Genomic DNA, 14125 nt, shown 5'->3' on the forward strand with positions numbered 1-14125 from the left:
ATCGTTAGCCACAAAGTCATTAAGCTACAATGCTACTGTAACTGGTCTAAGTGCAGGTTGTAGTTTTGTACAGTGATTTAAAATCCTAAATGGATATCATATAACAAATGTTTCCTGGAAAGTCTTTATTGTGAATCTATCTGTTTTTTGTGGCTTGCACCATTGCTCCATCTTGCAGTTGAGTTTCTCAGCCGTCTGCTTCGAACAAACATCAAAGCAAAAACCAGTCATTTGTTTTGTATGTAAATGTCACACGGAGCCTTGAAAACGGAGCGTGTGACTACGACAGAGCAGCAGGAACAGAATAACTTATCCAAAGGTTTGAATTGTTTTTTTTTGTTGTTGTTTACGTCCAATACAAAAGAGTGCAATGTTTTAAAAAAATGCTGGTTTCATTTTATCGGTGTCTCGTTTATATCCAAAAGAATCAAATTTATAGATACATTCACATTAATTCCATTTTTTTTTTACACTCTAATGTAATAGATTTTTTTTTTTTTATGACTGTGTGAACGCACGAATCTGATGTTTTACAGACCGGATCTGAGTCACTTTTTAATGTCGTCCTAGATCAGATATACATCTTGCATGAGAACGGCCAGATCGGAATTCATGCGACTTTTTGCATCTGCACATACCTAGGGCGCTGATGTCATTGTCATCATCATCATCATTATCATGATCATCATCATCATCATATATAGCAGTGCCTGCGCATACTTTATGTAACCACAGGCATCGTCATACTTTGATCGTGTCACAGGCGTTTCTCGCCTAATGTACCACTAGGTGGCGAAGTCTACAGAAAAAATGGGTATGTCAGGCCGAGCTCATAGCTACTGAAAAACCTGGATCAAACTGCGACGCATGCACAGCAACAATACATACGCCAGGCACAAGTAGCGGCTTCTGAAACATTGGAACAGCGTGAGGATCAGCAACTTGAGTGCACACTCCTTTCACAGGTACTGGTAACATGCGGGCGTCACGATCTGCAGGGTAACCATGCGTAGACATCCAGTAGCTTATAAAACAGCTAAATTGAGGCGTCCTTCTTCTGGATGTCAATGATTATAGCCGACTACCTGCTTGTCATCCTCCAGAGAAAAATCCAAATCATATTTTTTGCTAAAATCTTATCCATTGTTTGAAACGAATTAGACGTCTTTTAACCGAGCAAAAACCTTTTGATATGCGCTTGCATGCCTTTTTTGTCGACAGATCCGTTCAAGTTACAGTCAGATAAAAGTCACTTGTGATTAGGAATGTGAACTGTTATGACGTACAAATCTAATCTGACCCCGCCCCCCTAAAAAAAAACTGAATTGAACGATGTGGCTCGTAATGTGCACGTGAATTGTGTGAATGTTCCCTGGTGATATTATTGTAGATACATTAGTGGTAGTAAATCGAGTTTAAGCGTTTCGTGGTCGTCCTTATCAAAACGAGCCTTTGCTGTTTGCTTCCTGCCTGACTTGTGTTTAGATTGGCTGGATTTATTCCACTAAAGGTCAAGTGTTTATAATTCAAATACAAGTCGCTTCTGACCTTTTAAATGACTTTATTTGATTAGCTGTGCAAACATCACTCTCTCCCACATACTGTATATTAATACAAATGGACTCTCCTCGCTTCATCACCCAGACCAAACCTGAGACACTGCCGAGGTGTGGGTTGTAATAACAGTCACATTAAATGAGATGTACATAACCAACGTGTTCATCAAGCCGTAAGCAGCACTTCGTATGTTAATAATGTAATAACCTCTTACAATGTCCTCACAATGAGCACCGATCATGTAAACACATGTTTACCTTGGCTCATCTGCGTTGTTGTTTTTTTTTTTTTTTTTTTTTTTAAACCTGACAAAGAAAACAAAATCGCAGACGAGCTTTATTTCGGTGCATTGTCTCAGTTGACGGATTGCATCACCTGGGTGGATTGTCAGCATTTTTTGGGTGACTCCTCGTTCCTGTTTGAGGGGATTTCAACAGCAGTCTGTAGCAGTGGTTAGTTAAAAAGTGTGTTTTGGTATCTGGTTTACTGTTTAATCATATTGTCTTGTCTTTTAACGTGCAGATTCTAGGTTTCGAACGTGGTGATGGAAAACATATTTAGTCGCATATAGTTTCAGAATAAGGCCAAAACTGGGTTGTGTAGCCCAGTATGTCGAATGTGTTTCATGTAACATCCGTTTTTGGTTCCTGTGTGCTCGCTTCCTTGTTTCAGATGGTATTCGATGGGTTTGTTTTGAACCACCATGCCTCTGCTGCTGCATTCGAAACGGGTTTTCGATGTCAGAGTACAAATGTTTTGCATACTTTTTTTGTTCTTTTTTTTTTTTTTCACGTGGCTTCCATTGCACATTATTGTAATTTGTACTTTGGTTAATATTTCATTGGGATGGATAGAAATCTGAAAGACACAGGTTTCTGTTTTCATTTCAGATTTCAGATCATTGCCAGATACAATCTTATATCTTGGGTGGGGCATGTTTCCATGTCCTGTCTGGGTGATAATCACACTTTCTTTAACCACCAGGCTTCAGTGTGTAACTGGTGCTGTAATGGGGCATGTTGCACTTGATCAGACCTTCAGCATTCTGCGAGTTAATCCAGATTCCAGGCCATGCTTGATGATATAACTTTAGGGGGAGAGGGAGGTCTGGCCTCAATAGTGCTTCTGTGCAATGAAGAGAGACTGTGTTGCGTGTGTGCGTGTGTGTGTGTGTGTGTGATTGGATCCTTGTCTGCCTTGTCTGGCAATGTTCCATTGAAACAAGTAATTTGATCAAGTAAGCAGTTGTATGCTTTCCCAGTCTGTGCTCCACAGTCCGTCTCTTCTGCTTTTCTACCAACTATAAACTCTTTGTCGTTAATCATCTTTCAGAAAACTCTATATTCCCATAATCTGTTTCCCAAGAGTTATTATTTTATTTCTATGTTCTGTTATAGTTAAAGAAAATAAGTCAAATAACTACTAAGTTCCTTATTAAACAGTATGTCCACCTGTATATACATTACCTGGTCACTTTATTAAGTACGCCTGCTTGTTCCATCTGCTCATGCGATACAAATGTGTTTGCATTTAAGGTGGTAAAATGTTGCCGTTACTTTACAACCCTACAGGTGGTGCACTCTAAACTATTCACACATTTAACAGGCATCACGTCATCCTGTGCGGAAGGAGTGAATTATGTGTTAAGATTGTTAGTTTACTTATTAAGTTGAGATATTTATAAAAATTGTGATATTTAGCGTTTCGTGATACAGCAGAATATCTGCGTACAAATTTAATTCGCTCCGGAGGCGAGTGCTTAAGGCAAAAATTCATATTGCGATACGAATTGTAATGTAAATGCAGATAATGCATTCCAGCCATCCAAAATATTATGAATATTACAAAAACCGCGTGGAAAATCGCATAGCTTTTAAGCGCAGGCCGATGGCAACGTTGGTATCGTGGGTTAACTATTTTAAAAATATTTTCTCTAAAAGTTGCTTTGCTTCCCACTGACGCAAACAAGTTTTGAGTGGCTCCCGGATGTACAGACAACTTCGGTTCGGTTTTGTTTGTTCGTATGCCGAAAATGCTTCGTATGCGGACGCAAATTTCAGGTCTCCAGACGACATTTGTAAGGGAGGACATTACAATGCCAAGAGACCGCTGTATATTGTATCAGGACGTCCCTGGTGATTTCCATCCCATTAGTGACACGGCATGATGGTTGTCGGGTATAGACAGACTGGATTGAGTATTTTTTAAACTTTAGATTCCCTGGAATTGTCAGGCACAATTGTCTTTGTATTGAATGGTCTGGAAAAAAGTAAAACATCCAGCAAGCACCAGTTCTGTAATTGGAAACATGAGAAGATGAGAAAAAAAGTTAGTTTGTGATAATGTAGCCTCAGATTGTGTATGTCGATGTAATGTATAATGTTCATGTTCTCTAGATGTATGGAGATTTACTCAGATAGTACTACTTGTGCCGCTGCCATTTTAAGACGAGATGCCTCCTGAGGGCTCTGACTTCATTAAGCAGATCTCCAGAGGTTGGACTGACTGTTTTAAAGAATGTACTCGTTACATATATCCGCATCTGGTTGAAAAAATATAACCTGCCTATGCAAACTAAATAACCACTGATTAATCATCAGTAAGCTACATACTGATCATTGAATAAAAAAAAAAACTAAATGGAAAAGCCAAATCTTTGTGCTGCCAAAGGAAGCACATTTGTTTAAATGAATATGCAAGGGAGAGAGTTCAGTTGTCTGGTATCAGGGGCGATGGTGTCTATGGAAGTGAGGTCATTCTGTCAAGCTAAAGATTTGAATAACAAACTACACATCCATAAGGAAGCCTGATTTTTTTTTTTTTTTTTTTCCCTCATCCGCACCTGGCTAGAGCAGTGCAGTCTGCCTAGGGCACAATGTCCAAATGGTAATGCATGATTTCAAAGCAAAGAATAGGTCAGAAGCATCAGAAGAAATAACAATACACAACGCGACACCAACGTTCACACCTAGCAGGAGGAAAATGTAAAAATAGCAGTATGTACATTGTCTTTCCTGTTCGTGTTAGCAGCGAGAGAGAATGTAATAGCCGCCAAAGAAGCAGGCTAATACAGCTAGCTAAGAATAGGAAGAGGGATCATGATGAGTAGTAAAGTTCGTAACGAGGATTTAACTGCCACGCCGTGACACTTGACTGCGCTTTGGCATCGTCTGGCGGAAACGTACTGCAGTTCAAAAAAGGAAGAGAGGAAGTGTGTTTGTGTATGTGTGATGGGGCTGGTGGTGGGGGGGGCGGGGATTAAGAAGCACACACACACACACACACCCACATGATGACCTTGAAAAAACAAACATGTAGAGCCACACCTACTCAAGCATTTTTAGCCTCGCGGCTAATGGAAGGAGGATGTTTAGCAACCTTAGCTTAGTCCTGTAATGCATTGTTTCTTCTTTGTCCACAGAATCATACACAAACTGGCATTTACTTATTCTATAAGACCTTTAACACAGGAAGTGTTGGCTCTAGTGTGTTATATCTTTCGTTGCCTGGCTAGGTTTTATGTGGCCTGGGTAAACAAGAAGAGTTGTTTAAGTTGTTAACACACAAAGTTCAAACTAGAGTTATTTACTTATTTATACTTATTAGTTCATATATTTATATATAATGATGTATATATGACGGATATTTGTATTTACATGCATTATATACTAATGAAATCAGTGATTTCCAAGTGTGTGTGTGTGTGTGTTTAGTTTTTTTTTTTTTTTTGTTCATTCAGTTCTAAATTTTACATCAACTAAATAAAGGCATGACGCACAACTAAATTTAGAAAGTTACTAAATTAAAGTGTGAGAAAGTTTGACGCTTCGACTTTAAGTCCGTGCGACCGTAACTGTCGCTTCCACCTGCCGCTGTCGCTACTTATACATTCCATCATTACATTACTACACATCTCTACATATTTCTACTTGCACATATTTATTTGGTTGACTTTTTTGGTAATGTTCTTCCTTTTTTTCTTATTTACACCAGCACATTTTGTACTTATTTGAATTTTCCATGCATTCCATTCTTCTTTCTCTGTTTTCAAACTTTAATTTAATTCTAGCATGGATTTCACTGCATTATGTACCGTGCAAGGTTGTGTGATGTGACGAATACAAATAGAATTTGTACCAACGTGGTTGAAGTGAATCTGTAAAATACTGCTTTTTCAGTGGTTCGGTGCGTGTGTGTGTGTGTGTGTGTGAGAGCATGCAACTGAATTTGCATCTCTGTGGGCTAGCTCTGTTGAAGTTCTCTTCTGAAACGAGACACTTACTTTAGCGCAGAGAGGAAGAGAGTGTCTAGTGACATTTGTCGTCCCCAGTTTGTTATTATACTAATAATAGTTTTGTAGATTCGACGTAGTCTGCCACAGTGCACCCACCTCTCTATTACAGTCTCTTCTCACAATCTGCTCTCTCTCTTTCTGTCTCACTGTGTCAGTATCTCCCCCTCCCCCACCGACACAGAGCAAGCACTTCTCTTTTTCCTCCAGTCCACAAAACACTGAACACGCAGCTTTCTGAAGATGCTCCTGTTTTCATTCGGGTATTGATTTTGTGCGCTCGCTCCGGCTCACCTCGTCATAGCGCTAGCTTAACTGCCATCATGAGCCTCGACTCGTGACAGTTTGGAGCTTCCAGAACACAACCATGGTGGATTATTACTCCAAGGTTCGGCTCAACTGCCGTCCCAAAAGTGCTTTGGCCATCTCTCTGCATCCCCAGGTAGGCTTAAACTTCTGCACATCAACCTGTTTGATTGTGAGGCAAATTTAAAAGAGCAGACCATCTGACCAGCGCTGATCAGGAAAACTTTACATCCAGGTTGCGGTAATAAAGGGTGAGCTTGGCGGAGGTGTTCGTTCTGTTTTTGTAGTGGGGTTTGTAAACGCAGGAAGTTTTAAGAAAACTGCCTGCGTATACACACACACACACACACACGCGCGCGCGCACCTCAAGTCGATTTAAGCGTCACATTGTTCACCCCTACCTCTAATTTTGCACTGCTGGGAAGTGTGATGCAGTAATAAAGTCAGTACAGTCCTATACCTTGTTTTCCTATACAGTGTTAAAATCTGGTCTGTACTCTTCCTGTTAGTAACTTACAGGCAGAAAACGCCTTGGTGGAACACGTTAACGTTTGTTTTCACTTTTCACATCCTTTAAACCTCTTTCCAGCCAACAAGTGCGATGAGTGTAGTATTCAAGTGAAGTCACTGCTATTCTCCTGTTTAGTGTAATTCATTCACTTGTATATCAATATGGTTATAATGCGCATATGGTTTTAATAAGTGACTTTAAATATGTAATATCCAAATATCCTCTAGTTGTTCGGCACAAACATGTTCAGTCCTATTCCGTGTCCCTCTTTCCCTCTCTCTCACTATACTCATTCTCTTAGCCTACTTTATAAAGTGACATATGCAGGGTGTATCCGTGTCTCTGTTGGCTCAACACATTCAGCTCATCTAATTTTATCCTCAGAAAAGGTGGCACGCATTCTGGGAATTGCCTAGCCTCCCTTAAGAACTTGTTTTCTCTTGCTCTCTTGCTTCTTTTTTTTCCTTTTCTTCTTTTTAATCCCAACTCAGAAGCACGTCTTGCGTACGAGGGCTGATAAGGAGAGATGGAGCACCATGCGGAACTCCTTAGGTCAAGTTTTGGGGGAAAAATGTTTGTGAGCTGTTAGAGAAGAAACACACTCATTTTGCATTGTTCATTATCACACTTATTTATTATAATTGGACAAATGATTTAAATGATCAAGGTCACTGACGGACATGTATGTGAATCTCTTAGGTAACAGCTGGTAGATAAAGGAGAACTTGGATTTCCTCAATTTCGCTTAATAGAGATTTTTATGGACCTTCGAAATCTTGGTAAAGGGGAAAGGGTAACTAAAGGTTTAGTCCTTAATTAGTCTGTAAATCCTATGCAAAAAGTCTCTGTGAGCTGTCCAATTACTAAACGCCAGCTTCATATCCCATACCAGTAGAGAAATGATGGAGAAAATCGATCAAGTTATGAATCTCGATTCTTTTTTGGCGATTTATGTATCGCCACGTTGACTGATGCATCGGTCGATCATCCAGTGACATCCAGGAATTGCCTGTTTTACAGCTTGATCGGCTGCGACATTATGTGCGTGCACGAGCTTCTGAGAGTTACATTATGTTATACACATTAAATAGTCTTTCTCTCCAAACCCTGTGCACTTATTAGTCTCGAAACATGGCAATAGAAGCTGCGCACGGCTACGTGTTTACAACCTTGGAGGCATTTGAGGCGGTAAAACATCACCGTTTCTTTATAATTCTACAGGTGGTACACTCTGAACTATTCCTAAGTTTGTTTCGAAATAATAATAATAAAGACAAATGACAGGGTTACATGTTGCTTAGTAAAAATGTAGCTTTATAATAAATTTAATTTGAAGTTAAACGTTAAACAAATAAAGCTAACTTTCGAGTAATAAGAACACGATTTTTTAAAAGTTTAAGGTCAAAATAAATTTCTACACAGTCTGTTTGATGAAAACTAACATTTTGATGTCAGTCCTCACAGACAGGCCTGGCAAACAAGACATATAGTAAATATTTACATATATGTAAATTTACAGTAGTGTAAAGAGATGTATAACAAAATGTATACTAAATAGAGAGAAAAATATATATACTAACTCAATTCTTTTGTATGGCAAGTTATGTATCACCACATTGACTCCAAAATGGATTACTTAAATCTTTTTTTCAATTTATATATGTTTGCAGTTATGGTGTTGCGTTTTAACCAGTTTGGAAAAAATTATTTGCTGTTTGTTCCAAACTGTAATAAAATCTAAAAAAAAAAAAAAAATTTGATTTTGTAGATAAATAAATAAATTTATGATACTGTGTAGATCGGCATTGATCAATAATAATAATCGAATCGCCACTCCCGTTTTTTGTTAATATCGTATTTGGTGGTCACTGGTGATTCCCGTCCCTACTAACTAGTACTAACAAGAAGCTGCAGAAAGTGTGAATGCCATTAATATAATTTCAAAATAAATATCATACAATCGTATCATAAATATAAGGGTCACATATAAAATATTGTTTGTTACATTTTTGTTCCATTTTTTCAGAAACCCAAAGCAATCCAATCGGCTTGCAATAATGCAATTGTCTTCCTTCCTTTCTTTCTTTCTTTCTTCCTTTCTTTCTTTCTTTTAATATGTTTTTGTTCTTCCATCTCCCTTTCCCTCCTTCTCTCAGAAATACTTCATAAAAAGTGGTGTGGCCTCCCAGAACCCTTTCTTGGGGTTACAGGTGAGCTGAGGATGACATCAGTCTAAGTAACTAAACATCGGGTTTATGCTGTGGCTGATGTCTAATCCACAGTGTTTTGCTTGGCTAACACTGAAATTTTGTAAAATTAAATTTGTATACCTCTAATGCGTTACATTTTTAACTTTATTTGACATTAGCCGGATATTAGCCGATGCCTAATCCTGGTTTGGTAGTTGTTATGGAAAACACGCATTATAGCACCATGCTGTTAAGACAAGCTGTATGATGTGCTATGATCACAGTATTTAACATAAATACAGGCTAGGCTGTGGGTACCAACATTATATCTCCCCCCGACAAAGCTAAATACTCACAGCTTGAGATATACATAATCCTTATTCCTGCTTGACATCTGTTTAGATAAGTCTCACACTAGTAGTAGTTTTAATACAGCTGTGCATGCATTTTATCGTGGAAAGTCTCATTAATGTTTTATTTTGGCCAGTATTTAAATTAGTAACAAGTGTTTTTCTAATATGATGGTTTAAAAAAGGTTTTTCCATGTTATGCATATGGACAAACGGCACGAAAGCACAAAAATGATTGTCTCAGCAAAGACCCACGGCAATTATTATGGTACAATTCCTGGGATTAGTTAAAGTGTTATTGTTTTTCTTTTCATATTGAAGGTATCAGTAAAAATGCATTTCATCATGCAGTATAAATAAATGATTAGATTAAGCAACTGCTTTGCCTGTCATGATCAACGATTGTTGTCATTTGCATGTATTGAAGTGCTTGTGTTTGTGTTTCCGTGGTCTAGGAGGACCTCCTGTCCTGCATTTATAGTGTTTTCTCTGCTCTATCACACCCAGTTCAATTCAGCAAAGGCTGTTAATGACCTGATTTACTGAACGCGATTTAAGAAAACACCAAAATGTGCAGGACAGGGGGTGAGAACCACTAATAATAGTTAAAGGCTCTCATAAAGTCTTTGCTATATCAAACAGCAACTTGTTTTGTCCCTGCATGTGTGCTTGTACTCTCTTTATTTGCTCTATATGTGGAGAATGTGGCGGTCTCTGAATAGGACGAGTGATTTGGCTGCAATGGTGGTATTCTCAACTTGTTTTATTTCCTCTGTCTACAGGAAGAGATTTTTTTTTTAGTTCACACTATCTGACTAAACATACATTGTTACCTCAAAGCTTGAATGCAGGAAGGAAAATCGTAGCATGGGTGCCTCTTTTAGTCTTGTGTGCCTCTGTGTTGTGTTCACTATGTGTAGAAATAAATTGCATAAGCAATATCAAAGCACTTTGTTTGTCCTATGCAAACCGTATCGTCATACGATAATACTATCATTTACAACTTTTTATATATTGCTTCCTCTCTACCAGGTTAAAGATGACGATCTGACAGCAGTTTATGTAAACCTGCCCAGGTCACGCCAGAAGAGCGTCAGCAGCTTTCTCTCCCCTTCTGCTTGGGGAATATCAGAACCTGCTGAACTCCAAGACACGCTAGGCTCCGAGGGATGGGAGACCCACACTGACGAGGAGAGCGGAAAAGAGTACTACTATCATCCCAGCACAGGCCGTAGCACCTGGGATTACCCGCTCAGCCCGTCAATGGATTCTGAGGTGGGGACCAACGAGTTTCCCCTCTCCCCCGTTCCCTCCCTGTCTCCAGCCTGTTCACCCACAGATGAAACAAAATGGACCTCTGACTGGGAGAAGGTGCTTGATGAGAAGAGTGGCCGACACTACTTTTTTAACCCAGTCTCTGGACAAAGTTCTTGGGACCCACCAGATGACCTACTGACTCCTCCTTTATCAGGCAACAGTCTGCAGGAAGGAGCACCGGTATAAGAAGCAGACACTGAAACTACCACCGTAGTTTCTTCGCAGTCTGGTTTTAGATTATGCATAAGCTGCCGGAATGTAAATTAAGTCATGCACTGCGCCAGACTTGTTGTTGGCACTTCAGTGTGTATATATAATATAGCAGAACATGATTCTGTTGAATTCACAAGTTGATAACAGCTAGTTGAAAACAAGAATATAACCAAATATACAGGGTGATTTACTCGAAAGAGGCTTCAAATATTCTGTAATAACTCTCGCTATGATGAAGGTAAAAAAGAAAAAAATATGCTACATATCTTTACATTTGTGTAATCGATTGCATAATATGTGATTCTGGTGGTGATCTCAGAACACATTTCGACATGGTGCTCCATGTTTTTGAACCTAACAGCAAGGATGTCTAGGAAAATCGCAGCAATTATTGGACGTTTGGTTTGATGTTGGATGTAACCGATCGTGAAACGATCAACAATCTTGTAATTTCCAGTTTCCACACCATCCTCTGAATAACACTTTTTGAGGGTACGTCAGAAACACCATATTTTTTTCCTAATTCACTCGGACATCGCTTAAACAAATTGGTGACCTAATAGGTTCACACTATGAAGACATGTTGCTCATTAGTGAAACTGTGTTGCTCATTAGTGAAACTGTGTATCAAAAGACACACGTCAGAACTTGTGAATAACATGCACGTACACTGCACACCACCATCCTGATAAGAAGTCGAGTGACTAAGTGAAGGGGTCCGCCGTTAAATGGTGCGATGGCTGTCCGACGCCTTCTTTATCTGTCTGACTCAGGGGCATCCTGGTGTTTTCGAAGTTTCATATAATGAGGAGCACATTGTATGTTGTTTCATTCAGATTGCTTCATCCTAGCAAGAGTTATTACAGAATATTTAGGGCCTCTTTCGAGTAAATCGCTCTGTATATGCAGCCGAAGATTGTCCTATGAAAGATTGTCCTATGACTGCAGAGTAATAGTGCTTTGATTTAAACTCTGTCTTGGGGGACAAAAGGGTTTCTAATAATAATAATAAAAAATAATAAATAAATAAAAACACTTTTTGAGAAGCACACGCTTATCTGGAAGTGTACTGATTATACTTTCTATCACCTGTCTGCATGTGATCCATCATCAGCCTCCCCTCCCTGAGGAAGATTACCCTGCTGATGAAGATACTCCATCACCTCCGGGGAAGGGAGATTCTTACTCCTTTGCCGGTTCTTCGGAATACTCATTGGCCCACGTGAAAAAAGCTGTCATTCCCAGGGCATGTCTAGACCGCAGTGCTCCTGCAGGCTGGACGTTGAGCGTCGACTCTGATGGAGTCTGGATCTTCACTAATGATCATACACAGGAGCAGGTAGGGCATTTAATTACAAACAGTATATACACATTCCTGAGATTTAAGCAGGACTTGTTCTTTTCTATTTTCTGTTTTTATATTTCGAATTTTATAAACGATGTACATGTTTGTGTGGACAGTGGATCAAGTCACTAGATGATCGGGGACAGACGTACTACTACCAGAAAGATGGCTCCAAGTCTGAGTGGAACTTACCCGATGTAGGTGAACCTTTTTTTATTTAAACAAACGGCAACAGATTCATCCTGTTATCTCTAATTACGGTTTAAATTATAAAATGTATTATTATTTTTTACATTTTTTTTCACTTAATTGCTAATAAAATTTATTAATTTAATTTAAAAATAAACCATTGGGCATTTTAGCCAATATGTACATTGGTAGATTTTTCACCTGCAAGACTGGCTGTACTGAAAATCCCTTGTATGGTTAATTATTGTGCGAATGATACACTGCAACAGTGTGTGCCTGCGACTGTCTTTCCTTGTAACCAGAAAAAAATAAATTAAGAATTTTTATTATCTATCTTTTTTTGTGATTTGTTTTTAAATGATTACTAAGTTATCAAATTATTTTCTTTCCTTTCAGCTTTCTGCCAGTTTGAGACAGTGCCAAGTGGGAAATGGTGGGAGCTGGAGGAATAGCACAGGATCTCAAGATGAGGTACACATACAAACTGTGGTTGCAGCCTTTGTATGTATGCTTTTGAAGCATATTCTACAGTAATGTAAATATAATTCATCTATTTCAGTTCATTTACTCATTCAACTTTATCCTGAATTCATCTAAATATTATTTGTGACTAAAGAGCCATCCAATATTACAACAAAACACCTGCAGGGTGTCCCACCAGGGCGCATTGTTGGACCCCTTTTATTGTCGATTTCAGTCCAAATTCAGACTTCTTTACATTTTCTCTATTTTTACACAATATCGACTTCCTTTCAGATTGATTCCATAATTAAATCACTTATCTTATATAGTTGCCACTTTACCAAGTACAAGGTTACTGAGCTTAACCTGAAAACACTAGGCATACACCTAGGAGGAGTATTACTATACGATGAAGTAACCATATACAAGCAGCTAGTCAATCTAACCCAATGTTTTTTGGGAGCTGGGATTACCATTGACATGGGAAAAGCATTCAGAGATTAGAACTAGAAATAAAATGTTATACTTGTTTTACAAGTTGAGTCATGGTAACTGGACTACTTCTTTGTTGAATGGAAAAATTTCACTTTAAACTTTAGTTTACTAGAAACGTTCCAGACAACCTCACCTGGATGACTGAGAATCTTCATTCGTTATTGAACGGTTTAAAATATATGATGTAAAATAATGGAATAATAACTCGGCTATCAGGAGATATAACAGCAGATGTATTTTAAACTTAAGTTTAGCTTATTTTTATGTTGATAAAAATGTTTATCATACCTATTAGTAGTAATTATCAATTAAGCTAAGACCTGTTTCATAAATGACTACAAGTTAATGTACGTTACCTAAAGTAGTAAAGTATTTCATACTTCTTGCTATACCATAATCCATATAATATAACAGAATTTTTTTCTTTTGTAGTAATATTTTTATACCTTGATTACCCCTGCACCTCATATTTTGGGTAACACTTGTTAGAGGAAAAAAAAACAAACAGTCTTATTTTCCCTCACAGAAACTTCCCTTTGTTCATCGCAGGAACGCTTCAGACAGCGATATGTCTGGCTCTGTAGAAATGCTGCACAATGTAAGTGATCTGATCTATCCACTCGAAATCTACTTGTACATACTCTTGATTAGTGTTCCATGATAGACAAAGAGAGTATAAATTTATCCACTTAAAATGGTTAGGTTTATGTCCAAGAGATTCTAGAGTCTAGAATCCTCACCAGCAGACTGTCATATTCCTGTTACCCCTCACACCCATCCTGAAGGTGGGCAAAATACACTGCCTGGCCCAAAAAAAGTCACACACTCATTCAATCAGCGTTAGTTTTGATGTGGTGTCCGGTTCATGTGTGAAAATGATTCCTTATGCTCCCAGATTTT

General features: G+C 38.5%; 1 protein-coding gene across 4 annotated transcripts in view; it reads left to right on the forward strand.

Moving 5' to 3' along the window:
- The window catches only part of arhgap27 (Rho GTPase activating protein 27), a 30836-nt gene that overhangs the window by 9333 nt on the left and 7378 nt on the right, over positions 1 to 14125 (forward strand). For 3 of the 4 annotated variants that reach the window (XM_053511390.1, XM_053511391.1, XM_053511392.1), the window contains exons 3-7: positions 10237 to 10701; positions 11849 to 12073; positions 12196 to 12276; positions 12665 to 12739; positions 13752 to 13823. In XM_053511390.1, the coding sequence (XP_053367365.1) occupies positions 10237 to 10701; positions 11849 to 12073; positions 12196 to 12276; positions 12665 to 12739; positions 13752 to 13823 (918 nt within the window). The remainder of the gene's footprint in view (positions 1 to 10236; positions 10702 to 11848; positions 12074 to 12195; positions 12277 to 12664; positions 12740 to 13751; positions 13824 to 14125) is intronic. The other variant, XM_053511393.1, reaches the window with a different exon arrangement.

The sequence above is a fragment of the Clarias gariepinus genome, chromosome 14, assembly GCF_024256425.1.
Source record: "Clarias gariepinus isolate MV-2021 ecotype Netherlands chromosome 14, CGAR_prim_01v2, whole genome shotgun sequence".
In the NCBI taxonomy this organism is placed as follows: domain Eukaryota; kingdom Metazoa; phylum Chordata; class Actinopteri; order Siluriformes; family Clariidae; genus Clarias; species Clarias gariepinus.